The sequence below is a fragment of the Pogona vitticeps genome, chromosome 1, assembly GCF_051106095.1.
Source record: "Pogona vitticeps strain Pit_001003342236 chromosome 1, PviZW2.1, whole genome shotgun sequence".
NCBI classification, from domain to species: domain Eukaryota; kingdom Metazoa; phylum Chordata; class Lepidosauria; order Squamata; family Agamidae; genus Pogona; species Pogona vitticeps.
In genome coordinates this window covers 150235496-150261043 of record NC_135783.1, presented here as the reverse complement: position 1 = coordinate 150261043, position 25548 = coordinate 150235496, and the positions used below count along the sequence as shown (strand labels likewise).

Sequence of the window (25548 nt, the reverse complement as noted above, 5' to 3'; positions counted from 1 at the left end):
CATGGCTTCCACAAGAGGAAAGAGATTACCCAAGAGATGTGGGAGAAAATTTCCAAAATATCATCCCCAGATGATGACATCATGGGTTTTCTGGAAAATTTGTTATACCAATATGATTTCATCTTTAAAGTATCGGAGTTTTATCCAGTCAGTTGTTTACATAGTGAGTGTACATTTTATTACACAATAGAATATGAAAGTTTTATACGTAAGCCCGTGTACTAAACATTTTGTGTAAAGATGGACATGATAGAGGACAAAAATGGTAAGGACCTAACAGAAGCAGAAGATATCAAGAAGAGGTGGCAAGAATACACAGAGGAATTATACCAGAAAGATCTGCATGTCCCAGACAACCCAGATAGTGTGGCTGCTGACCTTCAGCAAGACATCCTGGAGAGTGAAGTCAAGTGGGCCTTAGAAAGCTGGGCTAACAACAAGGCCAGTGGAGGTGATGGCATTCCAGTTGAACTATTTAAAATCTTAAAAGATGACGCTGCTAAGGTGCTAAACTCAATATGTCAGCAAGTTTGGAAAACTCAGCAGTGGCCAGAAGACTGGAAAAGATCAGTCTACACCCCAGTCCCAAAGAAGGGCAGTGCCAAAGAATGCTCCAACTACCATACAATTGTACTCATTTCACACGCTAGCAAGATTATGGTCAAAATCCTCCAAGGTAGGCTTCAGCAGTATGTGGACCGAGAACTCCCAGAAGTACAAGCTGAATTTCGAAGGGGCAGAGGAACTAGAGACCAAATTGCTAACATGTGCTGCATTATGGAGAAAGCTAGAGAGTTCCAGAAAAACATCTACTTCTGCTTCACTGACTATGCAAAAGGAGTGACAGATTTTACTTTCTAGGGCTCCATGATCACTGCAGATGGTGACAGCAGCCACAAAATTAAAAGACATCTGCTTCTTGGGAGGAAAGCAATGACAAACCTAGACAGCATCTTAAAAAGCAGAGACATCACCTTGCTGACAAAGGTCCTCATAGTCAAAGCTATGGTTTTTCCAGTAGCGATGTATGGAAGTGAGAGCTGGACCATAAAGAAGGCTGACCGCCTAAGAACTGATGTTTTTGAATTGTGGTGCTGGAGGAGACTCTTGAGAGTCCCCTGGACTACAAGGAGATGAAACAATTCAATAGGTTATGTCCAAGTTTCCCTGCAACTATACTGGTGACACAAAACTTTCCTAAACAAGAAAATTAACAAGAATTTAGATGTAAACAATATTACAGAAATATATTTTTAAACTATATTTATTTGACAAGTGTATTATATGATTATTATTTAATCCAATAAATATTATTAATAATTATTTTGCTGTGTGTGTTAAATGGACAAAGAACTGACATGTATCTCAAAGAAGTCTATGGAAACACTGAATCTTGTTTCTACTAAAGCCCAACTATTGTATGTTTAATTTTTTTTATACTGTAATCATGAAAACAGTTTACACTGACTTAAAGACACAGATCCAGGTTTCCCATCTTCACTAGCAAACTTGTAGTCACTCTGTTTTCTGCTACCTCCTAATTGTAACACAGAAAGAAGCCAAAAGGAATACACTTACTTAATATCAGGCTATCAGGCAAACAGACTATTCTGGTTTGACTTTCGTTGCCTTTTGTTCTGTGTCTGATTATTTTAGAAGATGGTTATGAATTAATACTTGATATTTTGGTCAGCCATATCATCAAACATTTTAGTTATAAGGCATGCTAAGGGCATGTTACCTAGTCCTTTTTGTAAGTGGGTGCATGGCATCAACATTCACCTTCTTTCTCAATATGATTTTTTAAAAGGAAAGAATGAAGCCACAATGGAGCACAAATTAAAATAAATTACTGTGTGCCATCAAGTCAATTCCTACTTACAGTTACCCTATTCAGGTTTGTTTGTTTTAAGGTAAAGAGTACACAAAAGTGGTTTACCATTCCTCTCTTCAGGGGGCACCCTGGGACTGCTTAGCTTGTCCAAGGCCCTCAGGCTACCTCTTCTGGTATGCACAGTGGAGAACTGAACTTCCAGCCTCTGACGCTGCAGCCATGTTAATAGCCATAAATTACTTAAAGAGGTGGCTCCATTTTCCCTCAGTTATCCAGCTCATAACTGCTAATTATAAAACAAGCCTATATGTGTTCACATTTTTCGAATTTCAGCTGTTACATACCAAAGTGTTACAGATCTCTTGAAATAAACAGACCTGGAGAAGTACAGTACAATCTTGTACAACTTAACAGAGATATAAGTCCTATTAGGTTCAATGCAGCCAACCTCCATCGTTCCAACTTAGAATGTTGACCAATTTGAAACCTGTGCACCCGGTGATAAAGGACTGCAAGTCGTATAGCTAAAAGTCAATACGTCTATCTTTTATAGCCTGCGAACCAAGCAGATATGCATAAAAGCATAATGGTCTTGGGCTTCTTTGTAGTAAGATCTCTCATTTTTTGGCTTAGAAAACAACAAAATTAAAACTATACTTCTGACTGACATCAAAATACACCCTCCTACCCCACTCCTGGTAACCTACACATGCATTTTATCTGTAGGTTCAGTACTCTCCGGCACTCTCTCTCTCTCTCTCCTCAAATATCGGCTTTGTTGGTATATATAATTTACTACAACTGTCCTCTTAGCCTGCCGCCGCTGCCAACAGGAGAAGAGGGGCCATGGAAGGAGAGGAGAGGAGAAAAATTATAATAGGACACCTAAAATACTATTGATATCATCGATGAGAACAGATCAGGAGAACCCGTGTCCCTCCTGGATTGCAACTCCGATCAACCCTGTGTAGCATAGCCAGTGGTGGAGGATGATAGGAAGTGCAGCCCAACAACATTTGAAGAGCTACATTCTTCCAGATCCAAAGGAACCTGCTTTGTTTCCAGCTGCAGCAAGCCAATCTGTAACAAGATGAGGCCATGTGCCTACAAAAAGCCACAGCTGGGAGGACCTCTGCCATTTCTTGAGCACACGTCCTGTTCTCCACCCATGTGAATATACCAGCATATGTTTATCAACAACAAAACATAAAAGGCAGGGATGTTTCTCCAAAATAGTCCTACTGGCAGAAATTCTGCCCAACTTTAAGTTCCAGTCATTCTGGGAGGTCTTTCTTTGTCGTGCCTGTCCTAAAATAGTAAGGAACACTGCAACAAGCACACAATGCTTTCATAAGGAACCCACTTCCCTCTTTGGAAATCTCCATCTGGAACATAAATCAAGGACACCACCCAGTACCATATGTTGTCTTCCACTAGCAAACTTTGTATTTAAAAAAAAAAAAGAATGCACTGGGAAATCTAATCTTGTATATATTTCCCAGCTGAAATGAAAAATATAAATGCTAAACAAACATTTTTAATGTTGTTCAGTAAATAAAACTCAACATCCACTCAGAATTAAATCTTTTCCACATTACTTAGGAACAGCCTCACCCTACATAATCTCTTCTACCCATGATAAGAGATTAAGAATGAAGGCAAATGGAGACAGTGAATACTGGTTCATATAGATCAGTGGTTCTTAACCTTTGTTTACTCAGGTGTTTTTGGACTGCAACTCCCAGAAGCCTTCACCACCAGCTGTGCTGGCTAGGGTTTCTGGGAGTTGCAGTTCAAAAACACCTGAGTAACCCAAGGTTAAGAACCACTGATATAGATAAAGGTCATGGAAGACAGCAGGAAAGGACTGGTTTGTGTTGTACTCTTTCCTGCCTCTGCATGATAAGGAAGGAAAATCTTCCCCCATGATAGCACCCTCCAGAGGCATCAGATTACAACTCCCATAATCCTTAATCAGTTGTATTTCAGACATTTATCTAGATGGTTTTGGCTGCAGAATAGTTTAGTCTCCTCACATGCTGGAACAGAAGCAAGTGCCAACACATTTTTCATTTTGCACACTGACTTTTCCATCAGGGAAGATCAAATGCCAGACCTTCCAACATTGTAAAAAAAAATTTAGCAAGGGGTGAATTAAATCATTGCCTCTCTTGAGGTCTTGCAATTTTAAGTACACAGTACCAAAAGCATTCAATACTGCCTCATCCCCCAGTTTCAGATGTGAACAGCATATCATATCAAGCATAAAGATGCCCAAATTTTCATATAAAATGATGCCCCATAAAACTGCACATATATTTCACCCAGAAAGAACGTCTCCTAAATCAAATAGGATATATCTTTATATGTATTCTGTTGTCTTTCCTTCCTATATTTACAGGGACATCATTGTTACCTGGACATTAGATCATACATCATCTCGTGTGGAGTGCTCCAAGTACCCACTTCATTACTAGTGGTCTGTTTTATGCAGTATGTATGAATTCATCTACAATGCTTGGATAGTGCTGCATCAGCTTGAAAGAGCTGTGGTAGTGGGACAAGAGCAAAGGCGGAGGAGGAATGAGGAAGAAAATATTATTATTGTGTGTTTTAAATTTTAATATTTTAAATATTGTTTAAGCTTAACTGCATTTAGTATGAATATTTTAATTTATTGTGATTTTAAACATATGCACTTTTTAGCTATAGTACACCGCCTTGACTCTCTTCACTGAGCGAAAGTAGGATACAAATAAAGTAAATAAATAATAATTAATAAATGAATAAGAAGATTGAGAAAATTTGTGGTGTTGAGGATCAGCACCCCTGCTCCTGGCAGAACCAATAACTTCATCTGTCCAAATTGTTGGTAAAGTCCTTTATTTGATCAGGTGATTACAACAGTGTTTTCTTGTCACTGCTGGCCCACATCCCCGGGGACCAAATTTCCAGGAGATACCTGGGCTTAATTCCTTCCAGGGTTCCCAAAAGCCCAAAGCAGGCATGCCCCTGTATTTTTACCAGTTATATGGAGGGAAGACTTTAAGCAAGTGTGGTTCTTGTAGAAAGCTACACTCACTGAAACACTTTTCTCCACACAGCTATTTACAGTACAGGAATCCTTTTTTGTTTGGTGGGTTGAGGTTGTTGTTGTTGTTGTTGTTGTTGTTGTTGTTGTTGTTGTTGTTGTTGTTGTTGTTGTTGTTCCTTTTGTTTTGTTTGAGGAGAAGAATGTGCCCAACAGCTGCTCAAGGGGGCTTTAATTTAATCTTCTTTTGTTCTAGCTTTAAGCTCTGACACTGAAAAAAAGATAGTGGAACAAAGTTTTGGAACAAAATTTATTTTGGCTTTTCTGCAATTTCTTCCCCCTGATGCAGGTCCACAGTTGTGACTAATGCACACAATGCTATTCAAACAACACATCCTCATTCTGTGTCCCTTGGGCAGGAAAGGCATTCATTTTTCCTTCTGTGTGTCATCATTTAGTTGTTTAGTCGTGTCTGACTCTTCGTGACCCCACGGACCAGAGCACACCAGGCCCTCCTGTCTTCCACTGCCTCCCGGAGTCTGGTCAAATTCATGTTGGGAGCTTCGATGACACTGTCCAGCCATCTCGTCCTCTGTCATCCCCTTCTCCTCTTGCCTTCACTCTTTCCCAACATCAGGGTCTTTCCCAGGGAGTCTTCTCTTCTCATGAGATGGTCAAAGTACTGAAGCCTCAGCTTCAGGATCTGTCCTTCCAGTGAGCACTCAGAGTTGATTTCCTTTAGAATTGATAGGTTTGTTCTCCTTGCAGTCGGGGGGACTCTCAAGAGCCTCCTCCAGCACCTCTATTTCTGTGTGTAGTTCTACATTAAAGTGACTTATTTGAGAATTTCCTATACTAATCACAATGGAAGAAGGATATGGCAGTATTTTAACTTAAGGGGAAGTTGGATAACCTCACGTTGGAGAGCAAAATGTTTTGAGTGGGCCCAGTACCAGGACTTCATCATTAAAAGTCTGCCTGATAAAATATTCAAAGCAGCTAAAATACTTTCCGTTGCTTCTCTCACACGCTTCTGGAAAGGTGTTGTAGAACTACCAGGGTTTTCTTTTACTGGCTACTTTTCTGCGTCTAGTAAAGAATAAGATGCTGAATATACAGGCAACAATGTTTCTAGTCTAGTATGCTCAGCATACTTCTTAAGAAATAATTGGTCAGGCATGTTTATATCTCTACAAGAAATAATCTTTTCTCTCCCATGCACATACATAATTTTGGCCAATTCCAGCCAAAAATTCTCACCCCAAATAATACAATACATTAAAGGGCAGGGATCACCTTTCAATAATGTCATGCCATGTTATAGGACCATTCCAGCAAAGACAAGTCTGATCCTCCTGAGCATAAGGAGAGCAAGGAGACAACGGAAGACTCAGGGCCCTCCAAGATGCAAGAATACAAGAGACTGTGTTCTTACAGAGAGAGTGAGGGGGGTGAGGGAGGGTGGGAGGGAGAGAGAACTGTCCCCGAGTTATATAGAGCTGGCTAGATCCCCTCCAAATCCACAGGACTTGTCCCTTCCAAGCGAAGGGACAAGTTCTGCTCAGGGCTGTCAGGAGCAGCCAGTTCCCGGGGAGTAAGATGTGTCCTCAAGCAAAGAGTTCTCCTCCCAAGCAGACAATGCTGGACTGTTTGCATTTGACTTCTGGGTGGACTCAGGCCACTCAGGCATAAAACCTGAATTCTAGCTCAGTCAAATTACTAAATACAATGTCTGCATTTCTTTTACAGCTCCTTGGTATGGTTTGATCTGCCCACACCTGACCTCTGTGTTTGATTTGGCTCTTAGAATGTTCCTGCCTAGTTGCTGTTTTAAATTCCATTGATTTCAGATCCTGGGCGATCCTGATTCAGCTGACTTGCTAGCAAGAACCTTGTTCCTTTGAAATTAGTTTTGCCGTTTGCTGATTCTGCTTCTGGATCCTCCTTGCCTGGCTGGTCTCTCTAAAGTCAAATGCTTCATGTATATTGACTTTGGCATGTTAGACCTTGTTATCAGGACCTCCTCACATGGGAACAAGGCAGATGGGAATAATGGCAATTTTAATTGTATTTTAATTGTATTTTAATTATTTTTATCTTTTACTGTATTGAATTTTAATTATTGTAAGCCGCCCAGAGACCTCTGGGTAGTGTGGGTGGCATATAAATTGAATAAATAAATAAATAAATAAATAAATAAATAAATTCTTTAAAAAAAAACATCAAGGAAAAACAAGGGTTAAATCCTCTTCTCTCATCCCATATCACAGGCTAAGTCCAGATAAGATATCCCATGTCTGCTAGAGGAGGAAAACAGAGATGAACAATGACATCTGTAATATCACATCTAGTTTCTCTCTCAGATGCTGGCTATACAGATAAACAAGAACCCAACTACAGAGAATTTGTGAGACAGGAAGAGAATGTTACAGCTGTCTGTGAGTGGGCAGCTGCTGGAGGAGGTGGAGAAATCCACACTCCTTCCAGGACTGGAAGACTGTGCAACAGTGAACGAATGAGCAACAGGTGCCAGCTGTGAAGTGGGGGAGTCGGGGGGTGGGAACATGTGGCACCTGTAGTGCCATATTGACTACTTAAAATGTTCCAGAACAAACTGCTTGCCTGTCTCTAAGTAGAACTTAGAAGACCTGGGTTCAAGTCTCTGGTTGTTCATGGAAACTCGCTGGAGGGGAAGTTGTATTACTCCTTAACTATCTCACTTTCCTTGAAAGCCCTGTTAGAGTTGCTGTAACACAACTTCACAAGACTGTGATACGGGAAATACATACAGATGTGAAATAAGCTCTTGATGTGAGGTGCCAGATGATGCCATCTTGCTGAATGTTACAAAGTTTCAGTTTGTTCAGTGCCGGAACAGAGCATGACCCTAAAACTCAAAATCTGTTGCCTTGAATGCCACAACAGAAGGAATATAATGAATTAAGGCAAATGTCCATAAGCATAATGTACTGTTTAGCTGCTTCCCCCTCCTTACAGTAATAGGTTTACACTCAAAATGTCTCCTGCTACAAGACCCTGAAAATTTTACCTGTTTCCCAGCAATCACCCATTCCTGCCCAGGCCGTGTTTCTGACCACTTTGAGCTTTGCAGGCATTTTAGAAATATTTAAAATATACTGTAGTTTGAATTCAGAAATACAGTGGTGCCTTGACTTACAAACGCCCCGCCATACAAACATTTCGACTTATGAACAGCTCCGTTCGCAAAATTTTGCTTTGACTTGCAAATGGAGCTTTGACTTACAAACAAACAAAAAACACGGGGAAAGTGGGAAATGGACTTTGGACTGCCTGGTACGGTAATTTTAAAATGTAAAAATTGGTCTAAAAGGTACTTGGTTTGGTTTAAAGCTGTTTGGTTTTAAAGATGTTCTGTTTAAAAGGTGTTTGTTCCCTCCCTCCCTTCTTTCCTGACCTTTTTTTAACCTAAGTCATTTTAGGTTTAAAAAAATTCTCCCCATAGTAGTAGAGGACGGATTAACTAGTTTTGCATTAGTTCCTATGGGAACTAACACTTTCACTTACAAATGGCACCTCTACATACAAACAAAAAACAGCCGGAACGGATTAATCAGGTTTCAGTGCATTCTTATGGGAAATGCTGATTTGACTTACGAACATTTTGACTTATGAACATCTTCTGGGACGGATTAAGTTCATAAATCAAGGCACCTCTGTAAAAGAAGTGGCCTATCATCACTCAGAGAGGGAGCAGTCACCACATCAGTCATATTGTACTACCAATAACTTATAAAGCAACTTCCTACAGGCACTTTCTAAGTTTGAAAAAATATTATATGAAGCCATGTCATATGAAAGATTCAGTTTTACTTACTCTTCCACTCTCTCCGTGTTTTCAACAAGCAGCCACCTAGACATCTGGAAGTCTGACAAAGAAGTGCAGCTTCCTTCCTCTTCTCACCATCATCAACATCACCTTAGAACTGCAGAGCTGGAAGGGACCCGATGGATAATCAATTCTAGCCCCAAGTCAAGGAGGCACATCTTTTGGATACACTGTTGGCACCTTATTCTTAATGAATGTGGCTAATCCTCTTCTAAAGTTCTCTAAGCTAATGGTCTACGGGTCTTCTCTGCATCTGTACCAATAAATTCTGTAACTTATCTGTAACCAAGCAATTTCACTGGAAGATCCAGATATTCTAATACTCTGAGTAAAAAGCAAAAGTCTTCTAATGTTCTCTTCTAATTTACCTGTTAGCAATCTAGACAACCACAGATTTTATGAAGGCAGCAAATAATTCAGCTGAAAATATATCAAAATGTTAAAATAGCAGAGTGTTAAGAGCCCCCAAAACTAAGAACAAATATGAAATGAAACATCAAGCATAGTATTCATGTTGGGGTGGGGGGAGAGATCTTAGCCTGGAGTTTACATGTTACTAAGGAGCATTTCAGGTGGATCCTCTGTGGGCCTGGATTCCAGACTGGGTCCCTGCTGAGAAGCAGAGGGAAGCATCAACCCAAGAGAAAAGCCTCTAAAGATGGTGGCCAGACAGAAGGCTATATTAGCAGTTACATCTTATCACTTTTCCGGAACCTGCCCAACATCAGATGGCTTTCTTTGTTGTACATTTCTTCTTCTTGCCCATTTCTGTATCACCCTTGTAATCCTTAGGCTGTACTAGCACAGAATCCGTATTCACCATGGCTCTTTCACATAGTATCTGCTTCTGCTGTTTGTCAACATTAAGGGTTAAAGCAGGTTTGACAGTTAGATATTTGGAGGGGGGCAGAGTGCAAAGAGGTGAAGAATGAGCAGAGGACTGACTGACGAGAAGAATCTTACCCAGATGTAAACAAACATATAAGAGTCCAACCAGGTTTGGCAACTGATGCAAAAAAAAATCTACTGTTCTCAATTTCATGCAGCCGTAACCAGCTGGCTTCAGGTCTGCCAAACCACAGGATCTGTACTCTTCGTACACACCTATATGTAATATGTCAATGCTGAGACATTGGCAAGACAGAGGGAGCAATCTTATATGGTTGGGGCTCAGCTAGGAAGGCCGGGAGTGGAATATGAACACACACACAAACCTTCCCCAATCTCAATTCTCCCTCCGCTATTACGAGATGCTGAGGACAAGACAGAAATGTGCAATCTGGGCACTTGAGTTTCCTTTCCTTCGCAGTTAACAGCAGCTATTAGAAAGATGTTCTTACGAGGAAGAAGAGAAGTAGGGAAGAAAGGGGTTCAATTATTCCTGTATTAAATTTTTCCCGTGTAGTTGCTTTAGCTGCAGAAGTACCTGTAGATGTCAAGAAGTCCTATCATTGATCTGCACTTGTTTGGTTTACGATTAGAATGACAGAGCTGCTAAGTGCAACAGTTGCGTTTATTCATGATCTTTATACTATTATGGTTCTAGTTCCCAGCGCCGCTTTAGCCATAGTGCTTTGCTTTTCAGAAGGGGTTGGGTTTGTTTGTTTTTTAAACTGTCCCAAATGAGGCAATGATTCAAAGCCCAAATATCAAGATAAACTTTACTCAGTTTAATGGCATTGGAAAAGAATAAGAACATAAGAACATTAAGAAGAGCCCTGCTGGATCAGGCCAAGGGCCCATCTAGGCCAGCTTCCTGTATCTCACAGTGGCCCCACCAGATGCCTCTGGGAGCACACGAGACAACGAGATGCCTGTCTCCTGATCCCCCTCCCCTGCATCTGGCATTTTGAAGGGCATTCCTTTTAAACCTGGAGATTATACATCCCCATCTTGGCTTGTAACCTGTGATGGACTTTTCCTCCAGAAATCTGTCCAATCCCCTTTTCAAGGCATCTAGGCCAGATACCATCACCACATCCTGTGGCAAGGAGTTCCACCAATTAACAACACGCTGGGTAAAAAAAAAAATTCTTTTGTCTGTTCTCACTCTCCAAACACTCAATTGGAGTGGATGTCCCCTAGTTCTGGTACTGCATGAGAGGGAATATATAAAATAACTCAATATTATTTAGATAAAAGGATTTTTTAACCTTATGTAGATGATAACTTGCTAACAATATTCAAAACTAGCAAAAATAGCAACTGAACAGTTTTTTGCAAAAGCTTCACCCATGAAATATTTTGACTTAACTGTACCTTAATTCATGATAGTTTGTTGTAGCTCTTTTTAAGTACGTAATACAAATTGCTTAGACACAAATGTTATCGGAATAATTCTGTACATTCAGATATTCAAAAACTTCGGATTGCTGTAATTAAGGACAATCTTAGCCTTCAATAATAGATGCACACTTGCAGTACTGATTACTGCTTGAGAAGAGGAACATCCATGTACCCTGACTCTCATAACAATCCAGAAAATGTATTATGTCTTCACCACCTTTTCAACTCAGAAGTAACAACAAGCATGCTAGATTTGATTTTCAGATTGTCCGATCTGCCGTGTTTAGGCAGAACCTCAAAATCTACCAACCAGATCCATGAGCAGAAGATGCTCCCCAGTTTCTCTAAGCACATTCTCATACTAGAAAATCTTTTTTAGCACCAGAACCATTTTCCTGCATAAAAGTCTGCTCCTGGCTGTCTCGAGCATTCTTCATTTCAGTAATCTAATTCACTTTGCTATTGCTGTTGTTCAATATCTGCAAGTCAGAAACTCCTGCTGATCTCTGGCAAATCACCAGCCTTCTTCTGCTCGACACTGCTAGACATCGAAGGAGCACAGTGTGCTCTAACACTGCTAAATGCTTGATATGACATACCATTTCCTCCTCACTTGTAGACCAGCACAGGATTTCTTATGATTAAAACTGTCACAGTGAGACTGGGCAAAAGCAATAGTGGAGCTGTGTTGTAACTTGATTACATGTTAGATGGATGCTAGCATCTATCTGTGCATGAAGGGAATAAAGACAAACCGCTTTTCACACCTTCCTCAAGTTATCTGTTCACAACTCATATGCTGGATTACAGACTGCACTGCTATACCAGACACCAGTATCTCTCTTCAAAATGCATGTCTGGCAGTGCTGTGATAAGATGTTGTTTTTAATTACATCTGGATACCTTACACAAACTTTCTATTTTCAAGCCTTATTAAAATGCAAGCTCTTCCCCCTTTCAATTTACTGTCCATAAATATAGTCAGAATCACAAAACAAGCCTAATACCTTACAAAAGCCTATCATTGGTAAAGTCCCAACAGAAATCCTTTTTATCTTAAAGATTTTTAACCGCTTATGTCTCTGCTGATTGCTCTGAATTACTGTATCCAGTCTGTAAGACCAAAGACGCAGAAACAGCACACGTCTAGAAGCAATCCCTATGAAACAAAATTTCTAAAGAATGTCTGCATCTTCCATCCTCTGTGGTTGAATATATTTACGCTATGACTGTATCCAAAAAATCCACTTCAATCAGCATCCTCCATTAGATGCACCGAGTAAAACAAACACACCTGTTGCTTTAGGAATTTCAGCTAGAAACAGAAATAATGTTCAGTTTTGCTGAAGAAACATCCTTTACCAATCCAGATTCTAGAGACACAGGCCAAACTGAATGATGCCATATGATGTAGGTAATAGGAATGACTTGAGTTTTTTCCCCTTACTCTAGAGGAAGCACAGGGGACCCAATACAGAGCAGAACCCTACGAGCAATGATGGGGGCTTTACTGCTTTCATCCCCAATGCAGTTCCAAGTGAAATGGGGATGGAAGCCACCTGCAGTTTTCATTGCCAAAACTTGATGGCCAGAAAAATCTGTTCAGAGCTAGGAATCACTGAGGAATGAAATCTATCCAGTGTAGCCAGCTTCTCTGTAAAGACATGTGTGTAGAAATCCAATATGTCAAGCAGGCTAAAAGAAAGCCTTTCTTTCTAAAACACTGATTTTCTACTTGTACAGTTTTTTAAAAAATATTTTGTATGGAAGAAGACTCAGTCACGTGAGCTCCCTCCTTTTATTCCGATGTGACACAGTTCAAACATACATTGAAAACCTCAGAGAAAACAAGCCTGAACTGTATTCTCTCCAGAACAGGAAAACTCGTGTATTTTATGAAAATTTATTGTAACTGATACCCAATAAATTCACTTGTGCACTTTGGATTATATTAAACAAGGGTCACGTAGGCTACAAAGAGGGGACAGCAAAGATTTATTTCAGATATTTGAATACTAGAGACATCATCCTTAACTTCATGCCTTTAACTCTAGAAAGATGTAAAAGCAAATAACCATAGCAGAACAACTTCATTTTTTAATCTTTATCTTGCTGAGGCAAAATGTGGAAGGCAAGGCAATAAAGTAGCAGGAACAAACTTTGGACTGACACTATATTACACCGTTTCCCCTGTTTGTCTTTATTCCACCTAACCTCCACTCATACCCATTTTACCTGCGTTCATTTTAAACTCCTAGCTACTTGAGAGCAGTTCTGTCTATATTCAGCTATGGAAACCTGTAATGCCCCACGTGCATGGATAGCACAGAATATCTATAAATAAAACAATTCAATAATTATATGAAATTGACATTTATTTATTTATTTATGGAGCAAACAAACATATGGAGCAAACAAACAAATCACGGTGAAGGCTAACCTATGGGGAGGAGTTATACAGGAAATCAATGCCCCCCCCAAGAGATGCCTTTAACATGTGCTGGTCTAGAATACCCATCTACCCATTACCTCCAGCTAACAACCCACCCACCCCCCGGGCAATGCTCTCAAGAATTCAGAAGCTCTGTTTTTGTGGAAGAAAGTCAGGTATTGCTGGCATGACCTCTCTCTGTCCCAGGATGAAGTTTCTAATTTTTTTTCCATGTCCCGAGCTTCGCTTCAGCCTCTTTATTTCTCTCCTCCCTCCTGCAAACACACGCCCATGCAAAGGTATCGTGCGCATATGCCTTCCAAGCTGTACTTAACGTTTCGTCTGAATCTACATAAATGCATCGGAGTCGCTTGTTGCTAAGGGTAACTTGACGGGAGTGAACGTCCAGTATTGCACTACAGAAAGATGGGCGCGTTCCCCCTTCTCGTGTTCCTCGCCCAACTTTAAGGCTGGCAGGGAGCGCTTGCATCTCCCCGCCCCGCCCCATTTCCCCTGGACCTGCCACTTGTCAGGATCCACGACGTGTGCCATCATCCTGCCAGCCCCGGCTGCTTCCCCTCCACGTCACCTAGCCATCCCTTGAGAAAAAGGGCCCTCGCCTGAGCGTCACTCCTCCGCCTTCGCTACGCCTGGAGGCATGCCAGGAACTCTGCCTTCCTTCTCCGAACAAGACGGGGATTTAGGAGCATTGCCTTCTACTACACGGTGCCAAACCACGGGCACCCACTTGCCCAAGCCACTCGGGCACCTTAGGGAGAAGGGGGGTCTTTCTCTCTCAGCCCGGCTGCCTAAGCACCGCGAAGTAGCAACGGCCTGGAGTAAACCTGCATCTTTGGCATGCAGAGCATGTGCTCCCTGGTTTGCTCTTCCCCCCCCCCCTTCTGGTGCCCACTCAGCTTCAGCCACTCTGGGACCCTCTGCGCGCCCAGAAGCGGCGGGAAACTTGGCCGGATGGGCGATCTCTACCTGATCAGGTGTGCCCAGCCCGGACACGGGTGCCTTCATCCCCTCCCTTCACACACACACGCACACACGCATTCACCCACACCCTCCAACCCAGCACATGCAGGGGCTGCTTGAGGGCAGCGTGCGCTCCTGGCAAAAGCATGCCCCAGGCGCCCCCCCACCCCCCGAGCGGCGAGCCCCTCGTCCGCGAGCTCTGCCAGCGGCGCAAAGACGGCTCCGTCTCTCTCCTCCCTCCCCCCCCCCCCCAGCCAGCCAGCCAGCCCAACGGTGTGAGGCGAAGGCTGGTCGGCCGGAGGCAGCGCTCCCTCAACTTACATCGTCCCACTTGACGAAGGTGGTGCCCTTCTTGAGGCTGGCCGAGACGCGGACCGGCTGCAGCTGGAGAGCGTGGACCCCTGGCTGTGCCCCAGCCATGGGCGGCCGCACATGGAGGCTTCCCCCCCGGCAGGAGAAGGAAGGAAGAACGAGGCAGCAGGCGGCGGCAGCAAGAGCAAGCAGCGCCTGCCGGGAGAGCTGCCTGCCTCTCTCTCTCACACTCGGGCTGCCGAGACCGAGAAGACGAACCGGGTAGTGGCGGCGGCGGCGGCGGCTCCGGGGAAGCGCGCCTGGCAAGGCAAGGCAAAGCAAGGCAAGGGCGAGCCGCACGCGCGCCTACCGCAAGGAGCCACCGACCATTCCGCGGCACATCCTATATAGTGCGAGAGAGAGAGGCGCGAGGGAGAACGCGCGCCCGCGCGCCCGCGCGCGCCCAGGACACCCCTCACCCGCTCGCCCACCCGCCGAGGCGCTCCGCGGGCGCTTCCCCGCTGCTCATGCAAATGCCGCGGCCGCCCTCTTCTTCCTTTCCCGGCTGACTCGTCGGCGGCGTCCCAACTTTTTTTTCTCCTCGGCGCGCGGGCCGAAGGCGCCGGCGAGGGAGGCCGAGAGAGCAGCGCCACCCTCTGGTCAAAAGGCGCCGCCTCTCCCCAGCGAGCCTCTTCTCCTCCTCAAAGGAGGCGAAGGGAAAAGAGGCGCGTTTTTTTTTCCGCCCCTGAAAAAGTACGGGGGGGGGGGCAGCCGTGGGCAAAACCCACCAACCAGCACAAATCAGAGAGAGTTCCCAATTTTTTCCCCCTAAAAGCGGGGAGCTGTGAGAGTCTCTGGCAACAAAGCCAACGAAGAGCTCTGTGGCACCTTGAAGGCCAGCGCGTTGAATAACACACCACGAGAGCCTGCATACCCGACTTCGCGCCCTCGAGCCCTATCCACAATTTCAGCAGAGAAAAACATAGGCTCCTTCGGAGGCAAATAGGCTGCAGGCCCCCCACTCCTCGACAACTTCTTAGGCTTCAAAATGCTTCACTGTGATGTGCCCTTGAATTGCTTCCGACTTGTGGTGATCCTGTTAGTAGGGGTTTCTAAGCATCTGAGGTGTTTCAAGGCATGCTATCTCATTGACATCCCACCCACCCACCCCCAGGCTTCCGTGGCTGAGGGGGCGTTGGATCCCAAGACACCCAAGTTCTAGTTTGACACGCTATTCACTACCACACTGGTCCTCAAAGGCAGGTGCTGCCAAATTGATTCCAACTTAAAGGTAAAGGTAAAGGTTCCCCTTGACAATTTTTGTCCAGTCGTGTTCGACTCTAGGGGGCGGTGCTCATCCCCGTTTCCAAGCCATAGAGCCAGCGTTTGTCCGAAGACAATCTTCCATGGTCACGTGGCCAGTGCGACTTAGACACGGAACGCTGTTACCTTCCCACCGAGGTGGTCCCTATTTATCTACTCACATTTACATGCTTTCGAACCGCTAGGTTGGCGGGAGCTGGGACAAGCGACGGGAGCTCACTCCGTCGTGTGGATTCGATCTTACGAGTGCTTGGTCTTCTGACCCTGCAGCACAGGCTTCTGCAGTTTAGCCCGCAGTGCCACCACGTCCCTATGATTCCGACTTAGGGTGACCCTTTCCATGGTTTTGGAGATGTAAAGGGCATGCCTGGCAAGGCAAGGCAAGACCTCAGGAGTCCCTTCTTTTGAGTGCTCTGGACAGTTATGCTCTTTCTATCTGTAACAACAGTGCTGAAATATGCTGCTGAAAGCTGTGCTTATAGCTTGCCCAAGGCAGCGCAGACTGGCTTTTCTCCCAGGAGGCCAAGAGAGGAATCAAAGGCCTAACCTCTGCCTTGCCCTCCAATCTATTGAACTATCCCGCCAGCTCATGGTGATGCTCTCCTGTTTTTGCTGCAAGAGATGAACATGATTATGCGTCCAGAACTCTCTCTGTCTCTGTCTCAGCTTGAAGAGCTGTGTTTAAAACAAACAGCTGGGATGACATAACGAAACTATCCCAAACTGAACAGTGGTAGGATGATACATCACTTTGAGTATCATCCTACTGCTGATTGTTTATGTTTGGCCTTGGCATATCATCCTATTTGTTTGCTTAAAAGCAGACTTCTAACCTCTTGGATGTTCATTTATATCTCGCTTTGTGTCTGCATGTGAAAATGCATATTGACACACAGACACGTAATAAGCATCACATGGTGCTTCAAATTAGTTTGTTCTGGATCTGAGAAGGATACAGTTAATGCATTTGAAAGAATGACTAACAAAAACCAAAATTTTAAAATGCTGTAGTAAAAGTTTTTGCCTTCTTACAACCGAAGGTGGAACAAAGATTTCTTTGTAGCGTTTTAGTATTTCTCATTTAGAGAGCACACACAAAGTATATGTAATTGTAGGAAGAATTTAAGCCATGTATACTGTGTAATACACCTGAAATCTGGATATCACTTTATGCATTTGAAGAAGTGGGCTATAGATCATTGAAGCACATGGTTTAATATTTTAGGTACAACAATCACTGTTGTAATTTCTATCTATCTACCTATCTATAAATGGCAAATATAAAAAGAGCCTTGTTGCACCCTAAAAATTTATCTTGTGAGTTGTGTAGCTGGATAGATTTCTCGCTGTTCTGAGATTGATCCCATTGGCTTTTGTTGACTTACAGATAACTTGTTTATCTAATCAAGGGAGGTGCCAATAGAAGTATTTTTATGACCATGCTATATTATTGAGGTTAATGCCATTAACAGTCCCATGTAAGGGAGTTATATGTTACAAACCCCCATTTTTTTTAAATCATTTCTCAAATTAGGACAATGAAATACACTAGCTGATTTCTCTAACACCCTCACTTGTAAGATTTGGGGGAACAGTTCATCTTACCCTACATGTCAAGTGGCAGTTTTTTTCAAAATGAAGAGAATATTTCGAATGAGAAAATGATGCGGTGTGTCTCCAAGTAAGGGTCTCGGCTGCTAGACATTTATCTCATGGACTATCCTATGGCAAATCTCGTGCAGTGGGCTACAAAGATGCCAGATAGGGTACAGTACAAAGTCCCAATGAGCCACAATGGACTAATTCCAATGCACTGGTGTTCCCTCCTCCCCCCTTTTTTTTCTGTGCAGCTCTTCTTAAAGGAGTCTACAGATCATGGCAGATCATGTTGCAAACCACCTGTGCAACAGATTATTCCATGCCTCTGTTCTTTACACCTTTTTGTTTCTTTCTTATTGCCTGCTTCAAAGTTGACCTCTCCTTCACTTTATTAATGCACCTGACTTTATTCTCAAAATCCATGTTTGCTACCCAAGGAGCAACACACCCACCATTCTTGCTAAGGTCTAACAAAATTGCACAGGGGAATTCTTATATATAAAAAAAAATCTAATGTAGCGCTGGGATTTTGATCCATAATATAAATGCATTTTTAGAATTATACCCGCACTGCCACTGCTGGCTGGATAGCCCATTGAGTTCAGTATCTGGCTGCAGAGCCAGCGATTGGGAGCTCGATTCCCCACTGTGCTTCCTGGGAGAAGAGCCAGCCTGCGTGGCCTTGGGGACACTGCATCGTCCCAGGGCGCACACACACACACCCAGAAGACGGGCATGGTAAACCACATCTGAGTATTCTATACCTGGAAAATCCTCAAAGGGGTCTCCATAAGTCAGAATTGACTTGACGGCACATGTTTATTGGATTCCTGGTGTGTTATAGTGGATAGACAGACTAGGACTCAGGAGACCTGGGTTGGATTCCCTGACTCTGCCGTGGAAACTGACTGGGCGAGTGGGACTAGTAAAACAACTCCTTTAGATATCTCATTTAGCTTGAAAGCCCTCTTAGGGTCATTATAAGTTGGGTTTGACTTGACAGCACAAATCACACATACACAAGGCCGATGACAAAAGCAGATATATCCAAGAGCAAGTCTCTTCAGCGTTATATCTCCCCCACCGTCTCTTCCAAATGGCAGACCATATCTGTGCTAAGAAGGGCTTTGAACAGAAGCATGCACTGAATATAAATAAATGCACTGAATATATAAATGACGCTTTCTGCTTTTTTTTCAGCCCTGTGATGTTTCAGCACCACTACCTTAAATAAACAGCCAGAATAGAGCATCTTCAAATCTCTATACTCGTATATTATGATTCCTCTCACTGCATCAGTCTACCAATTGCCACAGAGTGGAAAGCAGCAGTGTAAGTTGCTACGCATTAACTCAATTGAAAATCTACCACTACCTTTCTAGACAAGAGTGCCATTCACTTCCTTCAAGTTTATCAATGGAAAACAGCTGCCTAGTCTCAGAAACATACCAGCATACATTTTATATAAATGGAAGAAGAGGAAAGGGGCATTAAGTTTCCTTCCTTCCTTCCTTCCTTCCTTCCTTCCTTCCTTCCTTCCTTCCTTCCTTCCTTCCTTCCTTCCTTCCTTCCCAATGTTTGTAGCATTAATATTTACTTAAGAAGAATGCTTTGTAAACCCATATTATTATCTCGCAAAAGGTTTAAGTGTCCATAACAAAATGCACAAACATTTTAGATCTGAAGATTTTGCACGAGACCTTTGTATAAATAAGTAAAATGCAAGAAGGCAATCTAGCAGTTCCTGTTGTTATGAATTTTGTTGTTGTTGTTATTTTTGCTGTGATAAAACTTTCCTACCCTCACAACACTCATTTGAAAACATTTTTGAAAGCCCTTTCTATAGTGAAGATGTTATGGGGGGAAAAATCAGACACAAATTCAATTTGAAGTCCACTTTTTTTATTGCTTATAAGATCAGTGACAAAGCAGAAAGTAGGACAACCTTAATGGCAAAAAAGGGTTGGATAATTGACGAGAACCTGGGGACATTCAGTGATGACTTTAAGCACTAATCTCTTAAATGAATGTTCTCTGTCAGTCCTTCTGATCAGCTAATAGTTAGGTTCCCTTGTACACTGTTTTGTACATTTGCTTTTGGCCACCTTTCAGCCTCCTCTATGCCTATTAGGATTATAGAGTTCTTAACGGAAATAGCCATTTTTTTCCAGAAAATGTCAGTAGCCACAGTTTAACCTAAATGCTGCTACATGAGGCCTGTCCAGACTATCACATAGATCAATATATGGATCGCTGTTTGCATGGTTTGGTTCAAACCAAATGATTATGTCCACACGTTTCTGCTTAGATTAATCCATCCTGCCACTTTTAAGAGCTGTTGCACCCTTTTCTGGCACAGCACTAAGGCATGTATTCTTTTTGACACGATTCAGCATAATCCTAACTCTCTGGTTGTATAGCCTGTGAGGACAGTTAGGGCCAGATCACAGAAGGCAAATGTTCCCTACTTGTACCCCAGTTAGATCATTGTATAAATTTCCAGTCACACGATGCACGGCCAAGATCAAATCATTTCCCAGGCAAGAAGTATAACTGCAGTTTGTTTCCCTCTCGCTGGGAGGCATCTGTTATTCCCCCCCCCCCCCCCCGATGACATAGTGTGAACATCAGTCCTACCAGGGAAAATGGAGAAGGGAGAGGAGTCAGGACCAAATGGCCACATTGAAGAAGCAGGCCCATCCAGTGGGGCTCGATGCAGGGGTGGTGGTGAGTGCGACCGTTCTTTGCTGGCAGAGGGAGGGAGGGAGAGAGGCATGAGTTAGGAGCTTCACTTTTTTTTTTTTTTACTTCAAGAAAATATAAAGGAAGGGACAGTACTGCCCCAGGAGACAAGACAGAAAATATATTGATTCCACAGTGTAGCCAGCCATAGTGTTTCAAATAGGAAGAAATTAACTGATAATGTTAAAACAAATGGGAACGTTTGTCCAGATGGCACAGTGGTTAAACCGCTGTACTGCAGCCAAAGCTGTGCTCACGACCCGGGGTTCAATTCCCAGGTAGCCAGCTCAAGGTTGACTCAGCCTTCTATCCTTCCAAGGTCGGTAAAATGAGTACCCAGCTCGCTGGGGGGATGGGGGCAATGTGTAGCCTCCATAATTAAATTGTAAACTGCCCAGAGAGTGCTCGAAGAGCTTTGGGGCGGTATATAAGCAGCACGCTTTGCTTTTTTATATATACCATGTGGTTGCAATTCAGTCCAACACAGGTATGGAAAGAATCATTAGAAATAGGGAACATTTGCCTGGTGTGATCAGGCCCTTGTTTTGCCCCCAAATGGAGCTGTGGGTGGCGTTATCAGAGGTGTCAACCCGGTGACAGGATAGGTAGCTTGTTGTGACATTAAAAGAGAGGATGTCTTCTTCTTTTTAATATTTTCCTAACCGACACAGAGCAAATCTAATACCGTACTAGGTGGATGCACTGCTCTTTCATTATGCCACTTATTTAATTTAACAAAGTAAAGTTTTGAGGGGGTTTTTTTACAAATAAAAAAGGAAAGCCACTGCAGCTGGCTGAATGAGGGCTGTGAGAAAAGGCAGGGAAGGGAGTTATGTCGACTCCATGCGCTGCGTGCCCACAAGACAGCACAGCCTCAGCAGAGTCCCCATTGAGGAGAAAGGCAGTAAACTTTCACCCCCATGGTTTCCCCCCTCATGCAAGTACCACTGCCACAAGCTTGCCCTGCCACTGCAGTCAATAATTCAATAATTCAGTTTATGGGATGCAGAGGTGTGGCTCTAAAAACAAACATGGTTGCCTCCTTACTCATGAGTAAACCAGGTGCACATACTGGTGAATAAACCAGCAAACAAAAGACTTGTGTGGGCCCTTCTTATGGGGGAATAGACATTTCCAGTGCGAACAGAAGGATTGCTCAAGAGAGAGAGAAAATAAGATAAGAACCTTTTAAGTGCAAACTAGATGGCTCCAAATTTCCCTGATTGGACAGGCCCAAGAACACCTAATTGGTAAACATTTTTAGAAATGTCAGTTTTAGCTTCTATAATTGTAAAATTTACTTTTTCTATATTTTTACACTTTTTAGTCCTTTTTAGCATTTCTGTTTTATTTTTCTATGCTTTTAAAAATGCATAGTCTATATACTTGCCTAGAGCCATGTCATTCATTTGCTCCAGCATCAGCATGTTATGAATAAACATCACTCTCTAAGTGATGAATAACCATAGCAAAAGGTGAAAGGGCACAGAGAAGGTTTCTATACTACAGGAATTCTGGGGAAGAAATCCCTCTTTGCCCTCTTTCCATAAAGGATGTTGTGCTGCATGCAAGCAATTCAAAATCTTTCCTTTCACTTTCTCTGAATCATACCTGGCATTTCTTTCCTACCCTTGCCTCTTATGGGGTTGAGATTGCATTTTCTTTAAGCAATGAAATTCAAGCACATTTTATGCCATTTGTGTTCAGGTGTGCATAATTGTATAGAAGATGTACCTTATTTACACAGCATTTCCCCACTGAACAAAGTGTGCCCTTGTACCAGCTTTCCATTTTGTACATTTTAGCTATTCACATTTTTAAAATATGTAAACGGTCTCACACGCACTGTATTTCTCAGAAACATCCTATAAATTTTGCAAATGTGTGCATTCTCAGCACAAGGTGTGCTTTTGCTCACAGGAATTTTTGCGATTATTTTTTTTTCAAATATTGGAGGTTTCCCTGAAGCTTCCTTTAAAAAAGAGTTGCTGTTGCTACTGGGAGCCAGTGTGGTGTGACAAACAGAGTGTCTGATTAGGGCTCAGGAGACCTGGATTCAAATTTCCATTTAATTTTGGAAATTCACTGGAAGGTAGATACTGTAAACTACTCCTTGAACATTTCACATTAATAAAGAACCCTATTAATGACACTGTAGGTCAAAGACAGCTTGATAGCATATAACAATGCTATCATCATTATTAGCTGCAAAATCTAGTTATTTGGAATGTTTTACTTCTTAAAAAATGCTTAAAAGTGCCTTATGCTTTTCAAAAAAATTGTGTTTTAAAAATTTTGATGGATTTTTAGCAATATAAGCTCTTCTGGAAATAGCTTATCTAGAGATTTTCCAACAAAATTTAATTTGTCATCCTTGAATGCTTTTTTAAAAGTAGGCATTATTTTGTTTTCAGAACCTCAGCTTCCTGTTTTCCGCATTTTCTTACTAAAAACCAGAAGGAGGAAGTTATCTATTTAATTGTTTATGTCTACTTCCCCTTATTCATCAGAAGTACGTTTGACTCTCATAATAGGGATATATTGTATAAAGGAAGATTGCACTGGCTTTCTCTTCATTATGAAGTGCAAATATTTTCAGTTGTACTTTGAGCACCAGCTGTTTCTTCTTTACATCTGAAGAATGAGATTAGAAAGTCCTGCTTTACTGTAAACCTGGCAATTTTACATCAGGTAGAGATAGTTAGCAGTCTAATCAATATTTAAATCAGGACAACACTGAGATGTCTGGAAGCCACCAATGCTCATCCTGGGATCTTGCGGAGATACACCTGGGATCCCCAAGGCCCCACCACCAAATTTGTATGAAATTGGGCTTCTTGTCCCCATCTTGTGGCCAACACAGTATTAAAATCATGGTGTAAATAAAAATGGTATCAATAAAAATCATTAGTGGCCATATCAGCAGCACAGTTCTGCTTTATGGGTACTGTGGAGTCCTGAAAATCTGGCAAAAAAAAAATGCTCTCAACATCTCTAAAGGGCAAAAGGAATATTTTTGAGCTCCAGTGATTAAAAGATAATTGGGGGTGGAGGCATGGGGTTGTTGAGGGGTTGCATTTGTCCCCTAGGTGGTTGCTCACCCCCGATTTAGATTAATAGAGTTTGCTACATATATCCTAGTGATCTTATGATGCTCTGATAGGGATGAATGTTAGATGTTAGCTGTAGTCAATTAATGGATATGAAGCTAAAAAGGAATACAGGATAAATTGTGGTTCCAAGCTAAGATTTGTAGCTTAGCTTTGCAACATGGCATATATAGTGATTTTATTTCTTTCTGTCTATTGTGTTTCTGAATTGAGCATTAAAATATCCTAGCCAGAAGCACTATTCTACTCAGCAGGCATTGTGCTTGACCTGTGAAAAACTTGTTCCATTGATCAGGAAATCCTGCTGATAAATACATTTCCTTGAATGCAGCAACATCTTGTTCCAGATTTCACTTAGATTCTAAAGTTAGATTAGCCGGGTAGCATTCCCATCTCATACACTACTGAGGTCTTTATTCTATTCTCAGTTCCTTTGGTCTTAAATTTGACATTGCTTCTGAATATCTCTATAAGAATGGGACATTTCACACTCACAATTCCTCTATTGGGGTAGGAAGTACTTCATTTCTGGATGGCAAGTCTCAGAATATCATTATGGCTGTCTTAATATATTTGGAAAAATGTAATTCTTGCCACTTCTCCTAAGAATGAGGCTAAACATTATTTCTTATAAGAAAGGGTATTGATTTTTAAACATGAAATGAAGTTACCAATTTTCTTCATTGGAATGTTAAGGATACAAGTTACTAGCAGTTTCCTCCAAGTACAAAGAGCATGCATGCTTTCAGTACACATAATATTAATGATTTCTGATCTGTGATGTCAGATTTGGCTGTAACTGAGTTTTTCAACCTTTATCGCAAAGTACTCAAATATTTTGGGTTAATCTATATGATCTGCAATTGTTATTTTCAGATACAATGTGATCCCCTTATCCATTGGATCAGTATCTGCTCATCCACTTATCCACAGTCCGAAACCCTAGGGTGGATGAAAACTGCTACAATTAATTTATTCAGATGGGTCAATGCAGCTGCTTGATTTCCAAGTACACCTTATTCATTGAGAAATTTAAAAAGGAACAGAATTAACTCTAAAGTCTCTTAAAGCAATGGTGTACCATGACCACCAGCCAACAGCAACGTCCCGTTGCTGTGCAGTGTCTATTATGTTTCTTAGGAACCATTTTCCCAGGCTGCCATCTGTACTGCTGTGTGCACATCTCCTAGTGTGTTTGTTTTATTGCCCTCCTTCTTAGAATTCCCATAATGGCCCAGTACCAAAGTGCAATGGCATGATCTGGATTTGATGCCTCTTTCGGGTTTAATGAGGCCTTCTTGATTAACATTACACAAATTGTTAAGAAAGTGCACATTTTCAGCTTCTCCAAATAGGACATGGGGGGAAAACCTAATTAAGAGTAGCTTGAGGCAATGTCTTCTAGCTTCCAAACAAGTTCAGAGTGTATGCACATGTGTAAAATTCTTGACCTATTTATAAACCTTTGGAATCAAAATTTAGAGATATAGAAAGCTGCCTTTTCCTGAGTCAGAATGTTGGTCCATTTAGCGCACAGTGTCTGGAGGAATCCCAAGCCGGAATTAAGATTGCTGCAAGAAATATCAACAACTTCCGATATGCAGATGATACCACTATGATGGCAGAAAGTGAGGAGGAATGAAAGAACCTCTTAATGAGGGTGAAAGAGGAGATCATGGCCACTAGTCCCATCACCTCCTGGCAAACAGAAGGGGAAGATATGGATGCAGTCCCATCACCTCCTGGCAAACAGAAGGGGAAGATATGGATGCAGTGAAAGATTTTACTTTCTTGGGTTCCATGATCACTGCAGACAGTGACAGCAACCATGAAATTAAAAGACGCCTGCTTCTTGGGAAGAAAGCGATGACAAACCTTGACAGCATCTTAAAAAGCAGAGACATCACCTTGCCAACAAAAATCCACACAGTCAAAGCTATGGTTTGTATGGAAGCGAGAGCTGGACCATAAAGAAAGCGAACCACCAAATAATTGATGCTTTTGAATTGTGGATCTGGAGGAGACTCTTGAGGGTCCCCTGGACTGCAAGGA

At 42.3% G+C, this 25548-nt stretch overlaps 1 protein-coding gene across 1 annotated transcript in view; it reads right to left on the bottom strand.

Moving 5' to 3' along the window:
* PLCB1 (phospholipase C beta 1) overlaps positions 1-15031 on the bottom strand; it is a 587785-nt gene extending 572754 nt beyond the window's left edge. Inside the window, exon 1 of the mRNA XM_020809018.3 lies at positions 14753-15031. Within this exon, the coding sequence (XP_020664677.3) occupies positions 14753-14851 (99 nt within the window). The 5' untranslated portion in view covers positions 14852-15031. The remainder of the gene's footprint in view (positions 1-14752) is intronic.
* Between the last annotated feature and the right edge of the window lie 10517 nt (positions 15032-25548).